The 25156-nt window shown below is 43.0% G+C and overlaps 1 protein-coding gene and 1 non-coding gene across 3 annotated transcripts; one reads left to right on the top strand and one right to left on the bottom strand.

Moving 5' to 3' along the window:
• Positions 1 to 2232: 2232 nt before the first annotated feature.
• PGAP4 (post-GPI attachment to proteins GalNAc transferase 4) lies at positions 2233 to 21747 on the top strand. Of its 2 annotated transcripts, none has more exons than XM_060102168.1 (2): positions 2233 to 2430; positions 16862 to 21747. In XM_060102168.1, exon 2 carries the CDS (start codon positions 16939 to 16941, stop codon positions 18148 to 18150), a length of 1212 nt encoding a protein of 403 aa, XP_059958151.1. In that variant the 5' UTR covers positions 2233 to 2430; positions 16862 to 16938; the 3' UTR covers positions 18151 to 21747. The 2 variants fall into 2 exon arrangements, with proteins under 2 accessions (XP_059958151.1, XP_059958150.1); XM_060102167.1 differs by having other exon boundaries at positions 2233 to 2824.
• On the bottom strand, positions 4499 to 4602 carry LOC132492879 (U6 spliceosomal RNA). The gene has a single exon (XR_009532929.1). It is a non-coding gene; the product is annotated as a U6 spliceosomal RNA (small nuclear RNA).
• Positions 21748 to 25156: the final 3409 nt, after the last annotated feature.

The following is a 25156-nucleotide window of genomic DNA, read 5'->3' as shown; positions in this document are numbered from 1 at the left end:
AATGAAATAAAAGTTACAAATTATGATAAATCACATCTTCAACTACCATTTAAATTAGATTTATTATATACTTAGTGAATACTTAATGCCTTCACAGTAAACACTAAGTTATCTTGCTCAGCTATCACCTAGTTATGTATAGGATCTTTTATTAAACTGCTGTGGCCTATGAAATAAATGTTTTTTGAGAGGTGAAGCTCAGCAATGATCTCTCTCAATGCATGAAAGCCCTTCATTAGTAATTACAGACACTTTTCAGATATTTCCTTTATGATTCTCTTCTACTTTTGCAGTTTTTTCTCCTAGATATTCTGTGCAATATGTTAGAATTAAAGGGTAGAACCAGGAGTTCATAATCATTCATTTTTCATTCATTGTGGAGAAGAATAAAGGGAGGAGTACAAGGGATGGGAGTGCTGGGGTGGGAATAGGGATATGCAAGATGATCAAGGACAGCAAGGGAGCAAGCCACATGGAAATCTAGAGAAAGAAAGAACAGCAAGTGCAAAGGCCCTAAGGTGAGAGTGTGTTTGATGCATTGGAGGAACAGCAGGGTCAGTGTAGCTAGAGTAGAGGTCAGAAGGGGAGGGTGGTTGGATAGGAAGCCAGACAGGAGCCAGCAGCCACATCCTGCAGGACCTTGCTGGCCATTGTAAGAACTTTGGCTTTTGTTATGAGTGAAATATACCCAACTCTGATCTGCCCCTAGAAATTATGTCTGGTGCTCTTCAGGAAAAGCATCAGAATCCATAATAGTACAGCCTGGGCCCTATACACAGAAAGCCAGCCATTGACTAACAAATACTTCAGATTATTAACTGCTGTGCACGTCATCCAGAAGATGCCTTGGCAAATGAGCTCAGTACTAGGCTAGATGCTGTTACTATGTCCTGAGCCTCTGGATAAAAGTTAGGTACTCCACTCCTCTCTGGCAAAATCTAAAAGTAGTGGAAGGAGCAAGAAGCCGCATAGTGTAGGGGAAGAATGGTTTTGGAGACTTGAAGCATCATAGACAAAAAGACCTAGATTTAAATCCAAACTCTGCCACTTACTAGCTGTGTAACTTTTACAAACTCATAATCCCTCTGAGCCTCAGTTTTCTTAACTCGGAATGAAAATAGTAGCTTCCTTATAAGAGTGTTGTGAGCACTAAAATAATGTGAATTATGTGTTTTGCACAGTGCCAGCAAATAACCACTTCATTATTAAGTATTAAGCTAGGCTGACCAGCTCTGTCACTTGAACAAGATCATTCCTTTGGCCAAACCTCAATTTTTCCATCTGTAAGATGAGTATGACTATCTATCTGCCAAAATTAAGTGTTGAGGGTGCTTTGGACTCAAATGAACCACCAAAGCCACTCCTGGGAGAGACTGACAGGTGAGTGGAAAGAGCCACAGACCTAATTCCCATGCCTGGCTAGGTAATTTGATTAGAGCAAACATTTCTGTTTGTTTCTTTGTTTTTAAATTCTGGCTTTTGGAGTATTGCACTTGGCAAATTACCTTCTCAAATATTTTTTCCTCATTTACAAATTGGGGATGACAGTCTCTAACGTACAGGAGTAAAGTTAGAGGAATTTTCATACGGTATCTGGCATAAAGCGGGGTACAGTGGGGATTAGAGGTGGAAGTGGTGTCAGCTATTATTTTTATTATTGGCAAAAACAAATCTCCTAATGGACCTGAGGACACGGGGAGGGAGAAGGGTTAGCTGGGACGAAGTGAGAGAGTAGCACTGACATATATACACTACCAAATGTAAAATAGATAGCTAGTGGGAAGCAGCTGCATGGCACAGGGAGATTGGCTCAGTGCTTTGCGGCCACCTAGAGAGGTGGGATAAGGAGGGTGGGAGGGAGACGCAGAGGGAGGAGATATGGGGATATATGTATACGTATAGCTGATTCACTTTGTTATACAGCAGAAACTAACACAACATTGTAAAGCAATTATACTCCAATAAAGATGTTAAATAAATAATAAAAATAAAAAAATAAGAATGCACATAAAAAAAAAAAAACACCAAATCTCCTCCCACGATTAAGAGAACACGCTTAATGGCCAGCTAGGGCTGTGAACACTGCAGATACCTAATCCTTCCAGCATTTCAACTTCCTTTGCCCTGAGCCTGCTTTTCCCTTTCCGCCCATCAGTTGGCGCCTTTTGCCGTCCTTTTTTCCCCAAGCTGGCTTCTGGGGGCTGCAGTGGCTCCCCAGCTCTCAGGTCACATGGCCTGCCAGAGCGAGGGGACTCCGCGCCGGAGCTGCGCCGCAGGAGGTGAGGCTTCCGCGCGCACCCGGCTGCGCCCGCTCCTCCGAGGCCTCAGGGTCCGGCGATGGCTCCTGCATGGGCATGAGCCAGATAGCCGAGGCGACACCAGCAGCGGCCCTCAGCGTGCTCAGGGGACGGAGTTGACCGCCCCCACCGGGTAGGTTTCCGCTGCGCACGATCTGCTCAGCCCCCTTGGCATCATGACTGGAGCGCCCACCCCGGAGACGTCTCCAGAGCGAGGGAAAAAGAATTAGGGTTGCTGCAGCTGGCACGCGGAGAGCAATTGCAGGGTCTGGCGCAGCCTGGGAGGGCCTGCGACCCCGGCGGTGTTCTCTGGGCGGGCGGGCTTCGCTGCGGCCCCGCTCGTGGCGGTGGCTGCTCCCTGCCGGAGGACAGCGGGGACCCCAAAAGGGCGTCCCCCGCGCGGCCAGGACCGGGATCTGCGCAGGGATGACTGAGTGTCGCAGCGAGCTTGCCTCCCTACCCCTCGTCCGCTTCCGTGGCGCCGCGAGGCCACCAGAAAGGCGGGAGCCGTGCGTGTGCGAGTCCAGGTAAGACCCAGCTCCTGCCCAGCGTGGTCCGGCCGAGCAGCCTAAGGGAGGGATCGCCTAATGGCCGCCCGCTCGTGGCTGCCTCTGCCGCGCGTCGGCCCCTCGGGCCAGACCCGCGCACCGACACAAGCGCTGCTGCGGCGTTGGGTTTCTGCGGGCGACCTCGCAGCCCCGAGACCGAGGAAGGGCAACCGGGCAGAGGAAGGCGTCCTTCCCAGCTCCCGGAAAGACCGGACCGAGGGAGGCAACCCGGCGATTAAGACTGTTCGTTTCTTCCTACGGGTGGGGAAACAGACCCGAGCGCGGCGGGGACTCCCCAAGGTCAGTGGCAGACACTAGATCCACTCTGGCCCTCCGCTGCCATTCTCTTTCCATGAGGGATAGTTAGGACCACCCCGGCTCGTCTCTCCCTCTTCCTGGCCTCTGGGTGCGGGCGTTGCCAGTGCCGCACTGCGCCCGCAGTATTGGAGAGTGGGTGTAACCCGGGCATCCCCTGCTTGTCCCTTTTTCTCCCCTAGGTGAGGGGACACAAGGGTGGATCCAATGATGATCTCACTATGCCGATCATTAGCAAAACCTGCAGGTGTGTGTGTGTGTGCGCGCGCGCGTGTGTGTGCGCGTTTCCCCTAGAGAACTAAACCTTGTAAGGCGGATTGGCTTTTAGGGATGCATTACTAGAGTGCACTGCACCAGGTATTTTAGGGGGTGAGAAGAGAAAACCATGTTTGTCTAACATTATTAAAATTAGAATTTTTTTAAAGGATAAGCTTATTACGAAACATTCAGGAAACAAAAAAATGTAAAGGAGAAACTAAAGATGACTTAAAACTTCATCTCCTAGATTGTTGAGATTTCCTAGATATATTAAAATTTTCTCTGCATACACATTTAAACCAGTAATGTGGGCAAAACAAATTGTTTCAATTTGTACGTCTGATTACCCAGGGAGAGTCAACTCTTTTTCCTCTGTGTATTGGCCTTTTGCATTTGTGTGTGAGAACTGACTATTAATACTTTTGCCCCTTTTTCAGTTGGAGTGTCTTTCTGTTCCTGATTTTTAAGCACTCTTTATATATTACACATTAAGTTAGTAATTCTGTCATCTATGTTGCACAGTCTTTCCTAATTAATGTTTTTGTCAGTTTTTCATCTTTGGCCATTAAGCTCTATTCTTCTTTTTTTCTTTATGGTTTCTGCTCAAGTATTTTGCTGAGAAAGGCCTTTCCTAACCCAAGTTTGTATAAATATTCTCCTGTATTTTCTTCAGGTACTTTTAAGCTTTGGTTTAAAATTTTTAATGTGTAATTTATTCTAGTTTAAGTTGTAAAGTGGAGAGCTAATTACTTTTCCTAAATGGTTAGCCAGTTGCTACAAAGCTATTAAGTTCATTTTTTACACCTAATTTAGACTGCTACAATTATGGTATATTAAATTATTATATATTTATATCTGTTTGTAGATTTTTGCATGTGTCTATCAGTATATTTTGGTGCCAGTGCCATGTTATTTTAATTACTGAAGTTATATAACAAGTTTAATATCATATTACCCAGTATCACCTTCCTGGCTTTTTAAAATACTAGTTTTATTAAGGTATAGTTTCCATGCAGTAAAATGCACCATTTAAATGTATATTTTGATGAATTTTGTCAAATATAACCACCATCACAATAAAAAATTATGGAGCACTACATAAACTTGATGTCATCATTGTACAGGGGCCATGCTAATCTTCAATATATCATTCCAGTTTTAGTATATGTCCCAGCAAAGCGAGCATTTCCTAGCAGTTTTTATTAGTACTAATTCCAGGTTATCTTCAGAATACTTTGGTCAAATTAACCAGCCTCCTCCTGTTCCACCAAAAGAAACAAATCATGTTTGGATTTCTATTGGATTTTTGATAATTAGTGTCCTGAGAGTAGGACCCCTGAATGTCACGTTCACTATTCCAGTGCCTGGTACAAGACTCAGTATTTGTTGAATTAAACTTTTAACAATGATCATAAAAGTAATATATGCTCTTTGAGAAGTGTAGAGGGCAAAACAGGAAACCTCCATCCTGCATACCTTCATCTCTCCTTCACTAAATTATACTCCACGTTAAAAATAAAATGATCATACTATGTACACTTTTCTACAATTTGCATTGACATAGTTTGCATTTTTCCCTTAGAGACTTTTTCAAACTGCCTGGTTCGATATAACGAATTACCATAAACTGGGTGGCTTAAGCAGCAGAAACATTTGTTTCTCACAGTTCTGGAGTCTGGACGGCTGCGATCAGGGTGCCAGCACAGTTGGGTTCTGATAAGGGGCCCTCTTCCTGGTTTATGGATGGCCACCTTCTTGATATGTTCTTACTGGCAGAGGAGAGAGAAGAAGCAAGCTCTCTTCTTCCCTTATAAGGGCACTAATCCCAGCAAAAGAGTTCCACAAACATGACCTAAATATCTCCTAAATACCCCATCTCCAAATATCATCACATTGGGGATTCAATTTTGATATATGAATTTGGAGGGAACACAAACATTCAGTCCACAGCAGAGGTTTAGCTAAGACTTTTTAAATGTCAGTATATTTAAACCTTTCTTTTTCCTTTTAATGTCTCCATATCATCCCCATGTGTAATTATCTAAACATCTGTTCCCTATTGCTGGCCATTTCCTTTCCCTGTAGTTTGTCTTTCCTTCTCCCTGCCCTGTCCTCTATTCCTCTCTGCCTCTTTCTCCCTCTCTTTCTTACTTACAAACAAAATTGCTGTGAACATTCCTTGTCTATGTTTGGTAGCATGTGTTGGCATTTCTGCAGGGTAGATTCCTAGAAGTAGAATTTCTGTGTCAAAGGAGATGCACATATAAAATTTTTGTAGATACCATCCTAACTTTCCCTCCAAAGGTTCCACCAATTTATATGAAAGTGCCCATTTACTGTACTGGCCCACTCCCTCTTGAAGTAAATTGGATTGACATTATGTTAAATATAGAGATTAATTTTGGAGAAAGAGACCTCCATCTCTTCTTTCATTAGTGAGACTTCTCAGCTGGGAAAATGTTATTTTTATCCATTTATTACACTTTTAGAATGTCCTTCAGTAGAATTTTATAGGTGTGTATATTCTGCATATTTTTAAAATTGTAGATATTTTTGGTTTCTTTTTTTTTCATTTTGACTGAGATATTTTATCCCATTGATTCATTTAGTAATTTATTAGATGAAAGCAATCAGTGTATATATGTAGTGTGTGTATAATATTATATATTATTTTTGCATATTAACTCTGTTACTGAACACATTCTGAAAGTCTGTTACCATTTTTAATGGTTTTTCAGCTGATTTTCTTGGGTTCCCAATCCATGCAGAGACAGTATTGCGTATTGGTTGAGAACATAAGTTCTGGAAACAGTCTGCCTGGATTTCAAGTTTTGCTACCCATTTAAAGCTTTGTTAACCTAGGGAACAATTTAATTGTGCCTTAATTTTTTTCAGGTATAAAATGGACTTAATAATAGTACTTCTCATAGGCTTCTTATGAGGATCAATGAGATGCTTAGAACAGTGCCCAGCACATAATAAGTGCTCAGCAAGCACTTCCAAGTAAGTTGATCTCTGCACATTAAATTGGGAGTCTTTGATACTCCCAATTTTATAGCTGAGGAATTGAGACCCATAGAGATCATTTATTTGCTTAACAAATATGAAACCTTTTCTATGCATAGAATACTGTGCTGGGTCTGTGAGGGGTATCAAAGATAAATTAGACTGAATCCACTAATGAGGGATTTTTTTTTTTTTTTTGCAGTACGCGGGCCTCTCACTGTTGTGGCCTCTCCCGTTGCGGAGCACAGGCTCCGGACGCGCAGGCTCAGCGGCCATGGCTCATGGGCCCAGCTGCTCCGCGGCATGTGGGATCTTCCCGGACCGGGGCACGAACACGTGTCCCCTGCATCGGCAGGCGGACTCTTAACCACTGCACCACCAGGGAAGCCCACTAATGAGGGATTTATAAGGCCAATTGGGTTGTAAATCAAGGGCCATGAAAAAAGCCATGTAAGGCAGCAGGTATCATGAAAATAGCATAGACTTTGAAATTTTTCCTGTGTTTGAATTTCCTGCTTTCAACGTGGTAGCTTTTTTTTTTTTTTTTTTTCATTTAAATGAGATTAGTTCCATTACTATTTGAGAGTTGCTCTTTTGGTCAGAAGAAATATACGTAAGAGTCCAGTACAGAACTTGGTTATGTAGTAGGAGCTTAATAAGTGGCAACTATAAATAGATACAGTCTAAAGTAGAAAATGACAAATGAATGTCCTTGGATGAAAGTTCATGTAAAGGGCCTTAGCACTTGAGGAAAAAGAGACATTATTTCTGGTTGGGAGTGTTTACCTAAAACAAATAGACTGGCAATTATTTCTCCAACAAAGATGGGTTTATTTGGAATCAACAGAGAAGTGCAATTCAGGGTCTGCAACCATGGTGAGTCATGTGCAAGTCCCTGCACAGCAAGGGAAGGCGAGTGCTTTCATGGAGGGGAAAAGAAAGTTGGAGGGCAATAGTAAATAAACAGCCATGGCTTTTTGTTGGCTGAGTCCTTGCCAGGAAAGAAGAATCTTTCTTCCTCTTGGGCTCTGCTGTCATCACAGGACAAGAGAGCTCCCCTTTCTGGTCTCCACACTCTATTTAATTGAATTTTCTGTTTAATGATTTTTTACATTTCCTCCTTTTGATGAAGATCTTTCTCTGAAAGCATTGCTGATCAAGTGTCAGGTTTTCTACTTTCAGAGGCTCTTTGTCCCTCAATGTCAGGAAATACCTTTCCTGGGTACAGTGTCTCATGTTGGAGGGAATAGATTAGGAATCTATTGAGGTCACATGTAAGTAACAAGGAGGGGTAGGAGGGAGAACTCTCAGGCACTTTTCATATAAAGTCTATTTGTTATCAAGATCATAGACATTAGAGATTACTTGAAGTGTTGTCATTTTCAGTGATTTGGCAACAAACTTCCAACAGGCCTGGTCTGGATATCTTGAGAAAGCTGTCTCATCAGATGCTTCAATTCTGGGAAATCTTTACTTTCAGGTCACCAGATGATGGGCAGGTCCATTCAGGGTTTTATTCTCTCTTTAGGTGTGTCACATGTATCCAAGAGTCTATTCCTTGGAGTTTGGCAGCACAAGGGTTGGTTTACCTGATAGGGACATTTCCAGTGAGGTTGAAGAGAGAGTCTTTCTGGAGGTGACTTTTTCAATAGACAAAATCTCCAGGTTGCAAGACGTGATGCTTAAGGTTTTCATCTCCCTAGAGTGCACTGTGAAAAGATTGCTTTACCACACATGGATATTTTTAATAGGAGCAATAGGCCTCTACACTATTGCAGTATCTCTCCTTTTATCAGTTGTGAGTCAAAAGAAGCAGGAGCGGGGCTTCCCTGGTGGCGCAGTGGTTGGGAGTCCTCCTGCCGATGCAGGGGACACAGGTTCGTGCCCCGGTCCGGGAAGATCCCACATGCTGGGGAGCGGCTGGGCCCGTGAGCCATGGCCGCTGAGCCTGCGCGTCCGGAGCCTGTGCTCCGCAACGGGAGAGGCCACAACAGTGAGAGGCCCGTGTACCGCAAAAGAAAAAAAAAAAAAAAAAAGCAGGAGCCAAGTTCATTGGGTGTCCTGGGACTATCCCAAAGTGTAAGAGTTTTTGAGTTATAAAAGAAGTGACTCTTACCCACTGGACCACCAGGGAAGTCCCTCCAATTGAATCTTAATGACATTAGTGCATTTGACTAAACCAGAGGATTGAGGGTGGTAAGCACAGTGAAAGTGTAAAACTGGCCAAACGGTGCAGAATTATCAAAGTACCTGACCAGTAAAATAGGTTCCTCAATCATTATGAAGTTCAAGAGGAGTTCCCTAAGTAGGGATAATCTTTTCCCAAAGGACGTTAGCCAGAGAAGAGGCAGCAGCCTGTCTGCAAGGGAAGGCTTCAGTTCAGTGTGAAAATATACAGACCATAGCTAAAACATATTTATATCCACAAAATAGAGGAAGTTGTATGAAATCCATTTGCCAGACATCTAATCATCTGTTAGATAGTTTAAACTGTCCAGGAGCATTACGAACAGACTTCCTAGTACTTCCCACTTGTACTTCAACAAGTGGGACAGTGAGGTGTAGGCACTTTCTGTAGCCTTGTTAATGTTTCCTCACCAATACTGATTCGTGAATGTTATCATTTTGTCAGTAGACCTTATGGCCTAGTGCATGTACAGTAATGAGGAGTGGGAATCTCAGTGTCTCTGGTAGGATTGGGTTATTCTTTGGTCCCAACCAGAGATTTCTCTTTTTATCGAATCAACAGTTGTTGAATTTCTAAACTTGTTTTTCCTTTTCAGAAGCCAGTTGTTGGGCTTCTCTAGCCAGTTTTTCTAAGTTACCATTTGGGGAGCCTTTGGATCATGATAGAGGTTTGGCTGCTGAGGGTTTCTTTAAGGGCAGCCTTTTTTTGCAGAAATGTCAGCAAGGTGATTGATTTCCCTTAGCTTCCAGAGAGTCAAGTTTAGAACACCTCAGAATCTTAATAACTAACGTGCCAGGTAAACGTACTGCACCCAATAATTTCTAAACATAGGAGCGATTTTAAATTTTATTTCTGCTTGAAGTAAGGAAGCCCGTTTCTTCCACAACATTGCAAAATCATGAACTACTCTGAAAGTGTATCTGCCATCAGTATACATCATTGGCAGCTTTGTTCTTGGCTAAAAGTACAAGCCCTTGTAAGAGTATATAATTCAGTTTGTTGGACTGAAGTAGCCATAGGTAAAGATGCTGCCTCAACAACATCAAAAGGAGTTGCAATGGCATACAGTACAGCACAGTATTTGCCATTGTCACTTTTTAAACAAGAACCATCAGTGCACCACGAGACAGTGTTACAAAAAGGATTTTCCTGCAGATCATCATCAGGGGTCAGGAGGTGATTTGTCAGTGGTAAGCAGTCGTGAGGGACTTCATCATTGATGTGGGGGGAGAAGAGTAGCAGGGTTAAGGTTATTACAGTGTGAAAGAGTTATGTGAGAAGCAGTTAACAAAAGGACTTTATAGGAGGTGAGGCAGGTAACTGAGAAATGTTGAGAGTGAGCACCAAGATTGTGGTTCCATTGTCAGTTAGGACTGGAAGAGATTCATCCCCAATCTGGAGAAATGTTTCTCCAATTCTATTAAGTGGGAAGATTGGGAAGAGCCCCTATAGTCCCCTCGAGCCCCATTGTTGAGAATTCAGAGGACATTGAAAAGACTGGTTAGAGGGCAGAGGTGCTGAAAATGCTTAAATTTCTAACAATCTCTTTTCTGATGTCCTGGCTATTTGCAACTAAGCCAGGCCCTCAGGGAGTAGCTTGTAAAGTATTCAGTCAAACCCCTACCCGGGATGGGCAGTTTTTGCCTTTTCCCTCAGCACTGAGCCCTGGGGGTTCAGCAATGGAGAGTGCTCCCGTACCCATTAAGAACAGCTTCTTTGCTAGTCCTGTTGGTCTTATGGATGTATTGCCGCATTGGCTTTCAGAGTTACGTGTTTTGGGGCCTGTCCCTCAGGTGGGAGTCTTAAAAGTTGGGGCTCTGGGTATGTGGTCCAAACCCTTCACTCCTCTGGGAGCAGCTGGTTGTTGGGAGGTTGTTCCCAATTGTCTGGCACTGTGCCAGGGGTGGGGTTTATGGAAAGAGCATGTCTTAGCCTTTCCTGACTGTTTGTCATGGGTATTTTCTCATTTGCCTGATGTCACTCAGCTAGTTTCTGGATTTCTCTCAGAAGGAATTTCTCCTCATGTACATTCGATGTGTCCATGGGAGGAAGGAAGATAAGGAGCCTTCAGTGTCGCCATCTTGGTCTCTCCCTGAGTTTGCTTACTCTGTGTGTGTGTCATCTTGCCGCATATTCATACTTGCTTTGGAATAGGAAATAAGCATTCAGTAAAAACATATAGGCAAAATACATTTTAACCATGCAACTGTTAACCTACAATCACTATGTATTGGGTTGACCAAAAAGTGCCTTCAGTTTTTAAGTAAAAATAAAAGACACATTTTTTGTTTTCACCAAGAACTTTATTGAACAACGTGTTCACCCTTTTGTTCCACTACCTTCTGCCATTTGTCAGGCAACTTCATAATTCCATCTTCCCAAAACCTTTTATCTCTTTGAGCAAAGAACTGTTCTAGGTACCTTTTACCGTCTTCCAGGGAATTGAATTTTTTTCTCTTAAGAGAATTTTGTAAAGACCTAAATAAATGGAAATCCGAAGGTGCAATGTCTGATGAATACGGTGGATGAAACAGAACTTCCCAGCCAAGCTGTAACTGTTTTTGTCTAGTCTTCAAAGAAACATGCAGTCTTGCATTATCCTGATGGAAGATTATGTGTTTTCTGTTGACTAATTCTGAACACTTTTTGTCTAGTGATGCTTTCAGTTGGTCTAACTGGGAGCAGTACTTGTTGGAATTAATCGTTTGGTTTTCAGGAAGGAGCTCATAATAGAGAACTCCCTTCCAATCCCACCATATACCCAACATCACCTTCTTTGGATGAAGACCGGCCTTTGGTGTGGTTTGTGGTGGTTTATTTCATCTGCCCCATGATCTGTTCCACATTATTGTACAACATCCACTTTTCATCGCCCATCACAATTTGTTTTAAAAACGGAACGTTTTCCTTACGTTTCAGTAGAGAATCACATGCGGAAATACGGTCAAGAAGGTTTTTTTTGCTTAACTTATGAAACCCAAACATCAAAGCGATTAACATAACCAAGCTGGTGCAAATGGTTTTCAACGCTTGATTTGGATATTTTGAGTATGTCGGCTATCATCTGCGTGGTATAATGTTGATTGTTCCCAGTGAATGTCTCGATTTGGTCACTATCAACTTCAACTGATCTACCCGACTGTGGAGCATCGTCCAGTGAGAAATCTCCAGCACGAAACTTCGCAAACCACTTGTTACACGTTCCATCAGTCACAGCACATTCTCCATAAGCTGCACTAACCTTTTTTTGCGTTTCAGTTGCGCTTTTACTTTTCTTGAAATAATAAAGCATAATATGCCAAAAATGTAGCTTTTTTTCTTCCACCTTCGGTATTAAAATGGCTACACAAAAATTCACTAATTTTGATGTCTTTTTTTAAATGCACACTGATATGACAGCTGTCACATACAATCTAACAACATTGTTTCGAATGAAGTTAAAGACAAAATGCTACTAGACCCATCTTACGGAGAAAACCAAACGAACCTTTTGGCCAACCCAATACTTTATATTTTTGCACGTAGACCTAACATTGCAATTAAAAAAAAAAAAGTAAACCAGATTGAGTCCCTTAGGAAGATTTTTTTTGGGGGGGGGAGGCAGGTAGATTTCAAAAAACAACATGAATTTTCTATAATTAAATACAGAAAATATACTGGTTTTCCCAAATGAATACTTTGATATGTTAACACTTCACCATAAAGAATGTATACCACCTGAGGGGCCTCCCTGGTGGCTCAGTGGTTGAGAGTCCGCCTGCCAATGCAGGGGACACGGGTTCGTGCCCCGGTCCGGGAAGATCCCACATGCCGCGGAGCAGCTGGGCCCGTGAGCCATGGCTGCTGAGCCTGTGCGTCAGGAGCCTGGGCTCCGTAATGGGAGAGGCCACAACAGTGAGAGGCCCACGTACTGCAAAACAAAACAAAACAAAACAAACAAACAAAAAGAATGTATACCACCTGGATGGGATCCTAGCGTAGGAAAAGGACTTAGCTAAAGTGTGAACTAGTTAAAAAAAAATAGAATTAGTAGCCTCAAACTATAAGGCAGTTACTTTGTGAGTTTGCTTACTTTTAATGGGTACTTAGTATTCCATTCTTTGGAGGTACCATAGTTTATTTGACTCACTCGCAACTGATGGGCACTTGGCAATATTTTGGTCTTACAAATGATGCTACAAGTCATTTCTCACACATGAGAATATATATCTAGGAAAGAATGCTAGAAATGGAATTGCTGAGCATTACTGTGTTTTGTTAGATATTTCTAAATTAATTCTACAGAGGTTGTGCCAATTTATACTCCCATTTTGCTAATGCGAAATACGTGAGTACTTGTTTAGTAGGTCCTAAGATAACACAGGCCAGGATGGCCCCTCTAAGAGATTGTATTACAGGATGAGAAAAAGCTATCTATGTGAAGAGACAAGGAAGGTGTGGGAATAAGAATGTTCCAGGGTAAGGGAGTTGCATGAGCAAAGGCCAGGAGATGGGCAAGAGCTTAGCATAGTTCATGTTCGAAAAGAAGGTCAGCATGTCTAGAGCTGCCCTGCTCACTGGCCACATGTGGCTATTAAGCACTTAAAGTGTGGTTTGTCTGAATTGACATATGCTGTAAATGTGAAATACACGCTGGATTTCAAAGACTTAGTATGGAAAAAAGAATGTAGAATACCTCATTAATAATTTTTTATATTGGTTTCACATTGAAATAATAGTTTTGATGTGTTGTAGTAAAATATATTATTAAAATTAATTTCATCTGTTTCTTTTTACTTTTTTACTGTGACTGCTAGAAAATGTTAAATTACATATGTGGCTTGCATTATATTTCTATTGGACAGTGCTAGTCTAGAGCAGGGGTTGATAAACTATGGGCTGCAGGCCAGATTTGGTCTACAGCCTGTTTGTTTGTTTGTTTGTTTGTTTGTTTTCCTACAGCCTGTTTTGATGTGGCTGGAGCACTAAAAAATAGATTTTACATTTTTTTAAAGAGTTAAAAAAAAAGAAATAGTCTAAGAGGAGTATGCAACAGAGACAGTGTGTAGCCCACAAAGTCTAAAGTATTTACTATCTAGCCCTTTGCTAGTCTGGAACATACAGAGAAAAGAGGGCAATAGAACAAGATGCCAGGGGAAGGCAGCGTCCAGATCATAAAGGGCCTTTTGTATCACGATAAGATGTTTAGATTTTATTAAAAGCTCAATGGAAAGGTAAAGAAGGGTTTTAAGCAGGAGAGTGACATGATCAGATTTATATTCTTAAATGATAATTGTCTATGTGTGTGCATGTGTCACATTCTTGCATTACCAAAAACTCACTAGAATAGGGTATTGAAGGAGGTTGGATGGTAGTTTTACACCAAACACTGAACTCTGCATTTCCATCATAATCGCATTGTCATCTTAACACTTAATATGTGCCTGGCATTTTCTGAGCTGTGTGCCTTATCTTATTGACTGTATTTTGTTCCTTCTTTAAGTGGTTACAGCTCTCTTGGGTAATAGCAAGGGTAGGGAGAACAGTGTGAGCAGGAAGCCACCTTAATGACTCCATTCCCAAGATCAACTAAGGTAGAGTGTGAGCTCAACCCAGTTTCAGCCCTTGGCTTCCACAGGAAGTGATATGGAACTGGCGAGGCCATGGGGACATGCAGCCACATGATTTATTAACTCCATTGGCTTGAACATCACAGGGCGATGCAGCAAGTCTGCAGGTCTTTGGAAGTCCGCATAACAGCAAACCTGGGGTCTCATACTACTCAAACCTCTCCCTGCTTATTTTCCTCTTTAATACTATCCAGATCTCTTACTAGTACTGGGCTGGTCTGTCTCACCTCTGGGGTCCCACAATATAATCTGCTGCTGTTGCTGAAATGAGACTTATCTCTCTACTTCCTTGAGTTACTATGTCATCATGCTGTAGAGAGAAGTTTGGTATTCTACACAACTCTAATGGCAGGGTAGGCTAACTGCTGTAATAATAAGCAAGTCAAAAAATCATTAGTGGCTAGAAACAACAGTTTGTGTATTACTCACAACACAGCCCACTCTAGGTTGGGCGGGTGCTGGGAGGTGAGCGGTAGGAGGGACCTCTGTTCCAGGCAGTCATTCAAGGACCCAGGCTCCTGCCATCTGGTGGCTCCTCCCTCCTCTAGATCCACCAAGGCTGTCCAGTCAGCAGATGGAGAAAGAGAAAGTCAAGAAGGCACATCTGCTCTCAACCACCTTGTTCCAGAAGTCGTAACTGTCATGTTGCTCACATTTTACTGGCAAGCCCTAGTCACATGACCCCACCTGGAAGAAAGCAGGCTAGGAAATGTGGTCTTTCTGTGTGCCCAAGAAGGGGAGAATGTATGAGAGCACTAGAGACTGCACCACAACAACCTCGTATGGTACCTGGGCAGTCCTTCTTCAAGATAACTCACGAGCTAGGCCATTTTCTTCCCAATATGTGCAAACTTTATTATGTTTCTGAGGTAAGAGGTTTACCTTTTATTCTATAGACACCGTTTAGTTTGGCATTGACCTTACTGGAGTTATACTGGCTTTGTCCTTTTAGTTCTGTTTTTGGGTGCAAGTCTGTTTTCCCTCAGATTATTAGACCTACTTACTCCTAAAATATTACTAAGTTTGTACATATAGGGAGATTACATATATATTTATATATATACTTCTATTTTGGCTGCGCCATGTGGCATGTGGGATCTTAATTCCCCAACCAGGGATCGAACCCGCACCCCCTGCAGTGGAAGCGCAGAGTCTTAACCACTGGACTGCCAGGGAAGTCCGGATATGGATATATATATTTTTTTTTTTTTTGCGGTATGCGGGCCTCTCACTGTTGTGGCCTCCCCCGTTGCGGAGCACAGGCTCCGGACGCTCAGGCTCAGCGGCCATGGCTCACAGGCCCAGCCGCTCTGCGGCATATGGGATCCTCCCAGACCGGGGCACGAACCCGCATCCCCTGCATCGGCAGGCGGACTCTCAACCACTTGCGCCACCAGGGAGGCCCCGGATATGGATATATTTTAATGGCATTTTTATTCTGTATGATTTTGCTCTGTACACATTCAATCTTCACAGTAACCCTGTGAGATAGGTATTATTATTACCTCCATTTTAGAGGTAAGGAATCCAAGCTGTGGAGAGGTGAAGTGACCTTTCACCAAGTGGCTGAGCTGGTATTCACTCCAGCATGTGCCTGACCTCAGGCTTGTACTCTGAGAGGTGATGTCACACTACATTCCTTCCTGGACCAGGCTTGCAGCAACTTTCTGTTTCATCTTCATCTCTGCCTACCCTCTCCCTACCACACTGAAAAGCTGCTTATGGATCTTCCTTCAGATATTTCCTCCCCTCCCAAAGTCTGGGGCTCTAGAGTTCTCTTGAATATGGGGGAGAGATCCTTTCTCTCACTGGTTCCCATGGCAATTCTGTAAAATATAAAATGGAAGAACAATCAGGATTAAATTAACATGTAATTTTAAGTATAGTTGCATGAGGTTAGAGAAATAGGAATGGAAGATCTTGATAAAGACATTTCAGGGAATCCTAAATAGTCCTTTTTTTTTTTTTTTTTTTTTTGCTGTACGCGGGCCTCTCACTGTTGTGGCCTCTCCCGTTGCGGAGCACAGGCTCCGGACGCGCAGGCTCAGCGGCCATGGCTCACGGGCCCAGCCGCTCCGCGGCATATGGGATCCTCCCAGACCGGGGCACGAACCTGTATCCCCTGCATCGGCAGGCGGACTCTCAACCACTGCGCCACCAGGGAGGCCCAATAGTCCTTTTTTTATTTGGGATGTGCAAAAAAGTTTTCAGAAACTACTATGCACCGTTAGTCCACAAGTACTTACAATGTACTTACTTTGGAACTTACTTTAAATGTGTCTTTCCTTTGTGCCTTGCTTTTTTGCGTCTGTTTTAAGAACCTGTGGCTATGTAGCTGCTGAATTGAAATAATGATTTTGCTAGCCTATCTGGTGATTTTCTGGGACACTGTAAACCTTAACTAAGCATCTGTAGGTGTGAAGACTTGGTTGGATGCACCAAGGTTTCATTACTCATAGAAATGATCAAAGAATCCCAGAGATCCTTAACAGATACAACCAAAGAAGAGTATACTGGAGAAAATACGTAAGTCTCTAGTAGCTACAGAGCCTAGAATTAGAATTTCTGGTTTGACATGTGCTGAGTTCCATCCCTAGATTTTTTAAAGCCCTGTACCATTCTTTACTTTTCTCTCTTTAGGTTTGCCTTGCACTGATTTTGGCCTGAGGTCCAGGATGGTTTGTTCTTGGGACCAGACCTGACCAGAAGTCGACCTCATGAGCACTTCAAGCTCTCCAGCTGCCATGCTCCTCCGGAGGCTGAGGCGGCTCTCCTGGGGCAGCACTGCTGTCCAGCTCTTCATCTTAACGGTGGTGACCTTTGGTCTGCTGGCCCCCCTGGCCTGTCACCGGCTTCTGCACTCTTACTTCTACCTGCGCCACTGGCATCTGAACCAAATGAGCCAAGAGTTCCTGCAGCAAAGCTTGAAAGAGGGTGAAGCTGCCCTCCACTACTTTGAGGAGCTGCCCTCTGCCAATGGCTCGGTGCCCATTGTCTGGCAGGCCACTCCCCGCCCCTGGCTGGTCATCACCATCATCACTGTGGACAGGCAACCTGGCTTCCACTACGTCCTGCAGGTGGTGTCCCAGTTCCACCGGCTCCTTCAACAATGCGGCCCCCAGTGTGAGGGGCACCAACTCTTCCTGTGCAACGTGGAGCGGAGTGTGAGCCATTTCGATGCCAAGCTGCTGTCCAAGTACGTCCCTGTGGCCAACCGCTATGAGGGCACTGAGGATGACTACGGCGACGACCCTTCGACCAACTCGTTTGAGAAAGAGAAGCAGGACTATGTCTATTGCCTGGAATCCTCCCTGCAGACCTACAACCCAGACTACGTCCTGATGGTGGAAGATGACGCCGTTCCAGAAGAGCAGATCTTCCCAGTCTTGGAGCATCTTCTGCGGGCTCGCTTCTCCGAGCCACACCTCAGAGATGCCCTTTATCTAAAGCTCTATCACCCCGAGAGGCTCCAGCACTACATCAACCCAGAGCCCATGAGGATCCTGGAGTGGGTCGGTGTCGGCATGTTGCTGGGGCCCTTACTAACCTGGATATACATGCGGTTTGCCAGCCGACCGGGGTTTAGCTGGCCCGTCATGCTCTTCTTCTCCCTGTATAGCATGGGGCTGGTGGAGCTGGTGGGCCGGCACTATTTCCTGGAGCTGCGGCGGCTGAGTCCTTCCCTGTACAGTGTGGTCCCTGCTTCACAGTGTTGTACCCCGGCCATGCTCTTCCCTGCTCCGGCGGCCCGGAGGACCCTCACCTACCTGTCCCAGGTGTACTGCCACAAGGGCTTCGGCAAGGACATGGCACTGTACTCACTGTTGAGGGCCAAGGGGGAGCGGGCCTATGTGGTGGAGCCCAATCTCGTGAAACACATCGGGCTCTTCTCCAGCCTTCGGTACAACTTTCACCCAAGTCTGCTCTAGCCTGCCAAGAAATGCCTTTCTGAAATTGGCCACTTCTTGGAGATTCAACTATTGAGCTCTTTATTTGGACATGGTTGCTTGCAGATATTTCATTGTTTTAGGGTTGCTAGGGATATAGACACTGGGATGGCTGAGGAACATACAAGTCAAGAACCTTGGCTTTGGTAACTCTCTGGCAGGAGCAAGCTGTTCACCGTGGGTCCAGACCTCTGGCCCTCCACACAGCCACACTGCCTCATGCAGTCTGACCCACCCAAAGAAGGGCATTTAAATACCACTTATATTCTCCAGTTGTTTTTCGCTCTGCTTCATGACAGAGTTTGTGACTGCCAAAAATATTGTACACGGTGATATGACCAGTTTAGGATTTTAAGCATAGAATTTGGTGAAAGGTGAGATTCTTTTGCAATGATTTCTTTCTCATTGGGAATAAGAATGGATGTATGTTTAGAATATATGTCCCAAGAGGCAGGACCACATTGATAGATTCTATTTGTTTCCTTGACCTGGAGTAATAAAAGCCACACAGGGCCTGGCATCTTGGAGGCAGGTGACCCAGCTTTTGTTACCTGGCGTTTTCTTTTCCACACATCTGTAGTGCACTACTACTCAATTTTGTTTGTGAGAACTTTAAGGCACAGCAAGATCTGAAATCACCTTCTGGATCATCAAAGTCAGATTGCTTATGTTTAGTAGTGATTTAATATTGAAGATTTCTATCATAATCTGATTCTTTGAAAGTTGGACATTGCAGAATGATATAGAATGGGTGAGATTTTTACTAATAGCATATCCTTTTCCCTAACTTTGCTGGCTAATCATTCACCTTCACTTCTTTTTCTTCTATGTAGCATGATGTTATAGAAGAAAAAGCATGGATTGAAGTCAGAAGACTGAATTTTTATTTCAGATCTCTGTTATGTCCTAGTGGTGTGAACTTGGGCAAGTCATAAGCACTCTGAGTCTCAGGTTTGTCACCTGTAAAACGGGGACAGTGATATCTACTTTTTTAAGTTGCCTTGAGGATTAAATGACAGAATGTATGTAAAACACTAGCAAGTACTTATCTCACAGAGGGCACTTGGTGAATATTAGTTCTTCTCTCTCCTATAATAAGCATATGAAACTCAAGTGTATTTTGGATAAAGGTATTAGTGATATTATTTAAAGTATGACATGGGGCATAAGGCTGACACCTATGGAGCAGCTGTTCCAGACCAAACACTGCTAGAATAAAGGCTGACTTTTCCTTGTGACTTCGGAGGGATATGCAGCTCAGTTTCATCTAGCCCCACCTCCAACCAAACCCAAAAAAAGAATTGTTCATTCAACTGGAAATGATCTGAGACTCCTCTTGAGCTTATTCCAAGACTAGCATCTGAAAACTACTCTTCTCAAAAGTTACAAGTAAATTTCATTTGACAATACTTTTCAAACCAGTGGCCAACTGTCCCTTTGTGGGGATGGATGATTATATCAGAGTGCAAGCAGCTGTCCTCTTTGTTTCAGTGCCACATCTTCCCTTTGCTTTTAAGTTTCCACAGTGAGCTAACATCTTGGGATCTGCTCGAGAACACTGAGAGAGTAACAGGGGCTCATCACCACACTTCATAGATGAACAAACAGGCCCCGAAATGTTAAAGGATTTCTTCAGGTTCACGCAGCTGAACAGCAGCAGAGAGGACTGGAATGTAGTAGATTTTCTGACTTCCAGCCCCTGTACTTTTTTCTTAACTGCATTCATTTTATAAATATCTATGTAGTCAAATTCTCTTTTGTGAAATCTGATTGTAACCTGGACTAAATAATGTCTCTGTAAGCTAAGATGGTAAAAACTCACTGTGGTGTTGGTCTTGGGGAACAAACAGGTATCAATATGTGTTGTGTTATTATAGTGAGCTGTTATGTATCCCCCAGGAATGTCCAAAGTGACTAGAGCTACTAGATGACTTATTGAGATTCTCAGATTCCACCCCTTCATCTCTCCTCTCCCAGTAACTGGTTCAGCCCCATGTTTGAGAATTGAACCGCCCTCAACCTAGAATTCATTTGAGTTTGTTGCATTAGTGATTGGATCTCCTCATGAAAAGTTTGTGTCCAATGACAAAACATGTAAGCTGGCCAAGCCCTAGATCAGAATCATTGCTGATTTCCATTTCTGCTCTTTCTAATTCAGTTGTCTACCACACGCAGACATTCCTTCCCCTGACTCCTTCATTCTCGATGGCTAAAGTCATCTTTGCCTTGTCTTATTTCTCTACCTACACACTAAGACATCTTCCCCCATTGATCTTAACTAGAGTCTGCCATCCTTGGACATTTTCTGCAGAAGCAGACATCCTACCCACTTTTATCCCTACCCACTTTCTAGATCGCCCTTCCTTTTGTCTCTCATTCCTAGAGTCCAAATTGTGTATGTTGTCCTGGATTAGGACAGCTGACAGCTGTCTCTCATTTAATTAAAGCTGAAGTCTCTCATTTAATCCTAAGCAGAGGGCTAGGGGAGAACTGAAGCCCCCTTCCAATATCAAGGGACATAGTTTACCAGGAGGGTAAAGGCCTCTAACAGTCCTGCATACTTTTCAGAAGTTAAATTATTGTCAGGCCTAAGAAGCTCCCTATTGTGACTCACTGTATTTGCATAGACTTATCAGTTCAAATAAATGCACCCGTTTCACCAAGGCATCCTGAGAAAACTGGTCATTCTCTTGTTTCTACAGATGAGTTTTTCTGATGTGGTGAATAGTATCGAACACACACGCACACTCACACTATTGTGGGGTGTGAGCCATTCAAAAGTATGGGCTGTTTGCTTAAAAATTCATAACTGAATCTTGTATTTCTTCAATGGAAACATTTGAATTGTGCTTTCTTTTTTCTTTAAAAAAGTGGTGAGAATACTATAGTGCAACTGGAGAATACAAGTAGGATGAATATAATGATAGGGCTAATTTAATTTACCTTGGATACAGTCCTCATTTGGGGGAATTTTTTAATTGGTAACTTAATTTGGGTAAAGAGGCGTTCTCTTTGGATGTGATTACTGTGGGATTTTTATATACACTATGATGCATTGTGAATTACTGTAACACAATATAAAATTGGGCAATTTTAAGTCACATTATCCATTTGGATATTTTTATCCCAGCTACAATGAGTTTGCTGAGAAATGCTCATTAACTGGCACTGTTTTTTTTAGGTTGGATTTTGTTTGGAAAAAAACCCTGGAACTACATCAAAGATGATTGGAAATGTAATTTTAAAGTACTTAATATAACTGCAGTGGAGATGTGCTGTGGCTTCCAGGTGATTACAGTACTTGGATTACAACATTGTTGTGAGTCATCACTCTGCAATGAACAGGGATTTTGGGGTTAAAATTTAACAAATTTTCTTGATCTTTTCCCTAACAACCTATGCAGAAACATGGATGAGTGATTAAAAAAAAATCTATGTTAATAATCTGGGGGTAAAAACAGATGAAAATATAAAGGCAAATGATGAATTTATCAAAAAGAAACAAGAACCAAATGGCATAAGTATGTAGGAATGGGTAGCTCAGAGAGATGGGGGAAGTAGACAAAGATGTAGAGTGAAGCAGAGGGTCTCACATTTGTCACCTGTTGTGTGTCCCAAACTCCCTTATGTAATAAATCCTTTATGTCTGCCCCACTGTCATGAAATCTTTATAGGACCAACCTATGGAGAATACAAAGGAACGAAACAATGGATAGTCAGTGTTCTGGATAAATAATTCATCCCTTTGCTAGGACCTGGCTTCCTATTGCATTTAGAATAAAATACAAACCTCTACATTACCACCCAGGCCAGATGTGACCTTCCCCTGCAAAACTTCATTTCTTAACCACTTCCATCCTTTTTCTCCAAGCTCTAGCCACACCTGCTTTCTTTAACTTCCTCGGACTTGTTACAGCAGTTCTTACTACAAAAGGAATTTTCACTGCTATTCTCTCTGTCTGGAATGCTTTTCTCTTAGCTGAATCTTTCCTGTAATATAGATCTCAATTAAATTTTAATCCCTCTTCCCCCAACAGACTTTCCATCCCATCTAAAGCAGTCTTTCCCCTTCCCAACCACCAGGTCATCTGTCACATTACGCAGTTTGATTCCCTGCAAAGCTCTTCATATTACCTGAAATGTATTATTTTTGTTTTTCTCCTCTATTCTACACCCCCCCCAGAATAAAAGTTCCAGAATATCAAGGGTCTTCTAGGCTTTATTCACTGCTCTATCCCTAGAACCTAGAACAATACCTGAGACATAGTAGGAAATGAATGAGAGAGAGAGATGGTGGTAGTAGAGGGAGAAAGAAAGGAAGAAAGGAAGGGAGAAAAAGAGCAAAGGGATCCACAGTGGAACTGCCTCCAGAAAAAAAAGAAGACTGGAAGAAAAGAAATGGGACTAGGGAAGAAAATTAGAGAGGAACAAAGAGGGATCCAGGTAGCGAGGGCTTGTTATGATGTACAATTTTGACACCTGTAAAAGTTTTTTATGTGTTTTCCAGGCAAAGGGAATGACAAATGCAAAAAGGAACTTTTTACACCACCACACAGCTACTTTTTTTTTTTTTTTCTTTTTTTTGCAGTACGCGGGCCTCTCACTGCTGTGGCCTCTCCCGTTGCGGAGCACAGGCTCCAGATGCGCAGGCTCAGCGACCATGGCTCACAGGCCTAGCCGCTCTGCGGCATGTGGGATCCTCCCAGACCGGGGCACGAACCCGTGTCCCCTGCATCGTCAGGCGGACTCTCAACCACTGCGCCACCAGGGAAGCCCACACAGCTACTTTTTTCTCTGTTGTTATTAGGGTTTTGTTTTTAGTGTGTGTGTTGGGGTTGTGTGTGTTTTTGGTGGGGTGGGGGGGTCCCTGTGTGTTATTCTAAGGGGAGGGCTGGGTTTTCTCCTTCAGGCTTCAACTGCTGCATCTTCCTGGTATTACCAATGGGAATCATCTAGACATGACCACCACCCTTGGTGGCTCCATGGCCTATTCTAGGACTTTTAGGCAAGAGGCTGGAAAGAATGAAGGAAAGATCACCACCTGGCACCAATGAACTCTTCTCAAGTTCTCTCAGTAAGTGGCGAGATAGTTTAAGTCTTACCATGTAGCTCTGGGTGATAGCGGTGGGCTTTCCAAAACATTATGACTTAACACAAACCAAGTATAGAGAGGTAAACCTCCCCAGAGGATGGGAGGGACAGGAAACTCTTATAAGGATCACTTTTTTGGTACATTACTTGTGTGTCCTTTATGTTCTGTTAGCGTGGCTTTGTTTAAATGTGAGCAAGCTGAGTCCTCCGCAAAATTCATGCAGTGGCAACATGTTAGACAAAGAATGCACCCCACCCCAATTTGTTTTTGTCCAGAAGAAATGTAAACCCTGGCATTGCTGTGACCGAGGACCTAAGACTTTGGTTGCTTGTACAGGCCAGCAGCTCATACTTTTGAAACACAAGTCAAACCAGTGTTCGTAGATTTCTTTCTAGCAACATGTGTGGGCAATTACTCTTGTCTTCAACCAAACCCCTTTCCAGCCTCAGTACATACAGATCCAGAATCCATAACTAGCTGGGGTTCAGCAAAAGTAGCTTGGCTTCCATCTAGCTCCCCCTCCAATGAGGTTTATGATAAAGGAGAGGTAGGATTACATCTTCTTCCTGCAATGTGCACAGGAAGCAATCATATTTTAAAAGTTATTTAAAAAATAATATGTATCTGTCACATTCCAAATTGTAGTTCATGTATTATTCTGCAAGGAACTACATCAAACAAATTAATCACAAGTAAATCTAAATTTAGCTGTTTATCCCCAACTTAATAAATGCCTAAATCATATTCGCAACATTCAGATAATCAAGCTTTTTTTCTTTTTTAATCCAGCTGAACTATTAGCTGAAATGCCCCAATCTGCAGAAACACATTCCTGTATTTGAAACAGAAAAGGCTTTGAAGAGGTTAGAATCACATTATTTTTCATTTACCCGTTAACACCAAAGGAAGAAAAGAACTGTTTCAGCCAAATTAACACCTTATTGTCACACTTAAACATTAGTCCTCACACTAAGGCAGACACACATTAAAATTCTGAATTGCAACTCAGGAGCCCTTTAGGACAAAGAATTTCTGTTTTGTAAAAGGCACCAGGTGTCATGTCTCACATATTAATTTACATTTGGGGTGGCAGGGAGGTGCTGAATGCTGCAGACACAAGGCTGAGTGAATAAGACATGGTTTCTTCCTTTCAGGACCCTGGCATCCAAGGGGGCAGCTAGTACAGGAAGGTGAGTCCTGGGTTGGTGGGGTCACAGGATGCTGTCTGTAAATTACCCCAAAGTGCCAGGAGTCTAAGGTACCCCAACTTCCTCAACTCTTCTGCAACCACTTTTGCCGAGGACAACGTGGTCCACCAAAGAAGTCTCCAACTAACAAAGGAAATTTTTTACATAAACATTTATTTACAGGATAAAATGAGAGGTGTGGGTGAAGGGGAATGAACTTGTCCCAGCTAGAGGGAGATAAGGAGGGTGAGTTAACTCCTGGAGAAGGTGCTGTTGGGAGAAGATATGTATCTTTTGCTGTAAGAGGAAGATCCAGAAAATTATCATTGAAGGGTTATTTCTTTTCCTTGCATTTCCAGAAAAACAAGCCTCTTAATATCCTATTTTCTAATCCAAATTCATGTGACATCTTTTTCTGAAAGTGAATAAAATTGACTTCCAAAGAACTTTGCTTGCCCAGGGGTGACACACCTTGTTGCAGCACCTTGCTGTACCTCAAAAAAGAATCAAGAAAACCTCACTCCAGATGTCTTACTGTCCATCTCTTCTTGCTGACAAAAGCGTGCTGATCCTCAAATGGAGAGAGGGCTGTGAGGGTCACAGTTGTCCTCACTCCTTTAAGGTGAAAACTGATGCTTTCCTGCCGGGTCATTGCCCTTGCCCAGGCTTGTGGCCTTTGGGTTTCTTGTGTAAAGTCTGTTCTCTCCAC

This window comes from Mesoplodon densirostris, chromosome 6 (assembly GCF_025265405.1).
Source record: "Mesoplodon densirostris isolate mMesDen1 chromosome 6, mMesDen1 primary haplotype, whole genome shotgun sequence".
In the NCBI taxonomy this organism is placed as follows: Eukaryota; Metazoa; Chordata; class Mammalia; order Artiodactyla; family Ziphiidae; genus Mesoplodon; species Mesoplodon densirostris.
This window is presented reverse-complemented; position numbering and strand designations above follow the sequence as displayed.

Excerpts from the sequence above, each read along its gene's own strand:
- PGAP4 (XM_060102168.1), top strand. The coding sequence starts at position 16,939 with ATGAGCACTTCAAGCTCTCCAGCTGCCATGCTCCTCCGGAGGCTGAGG.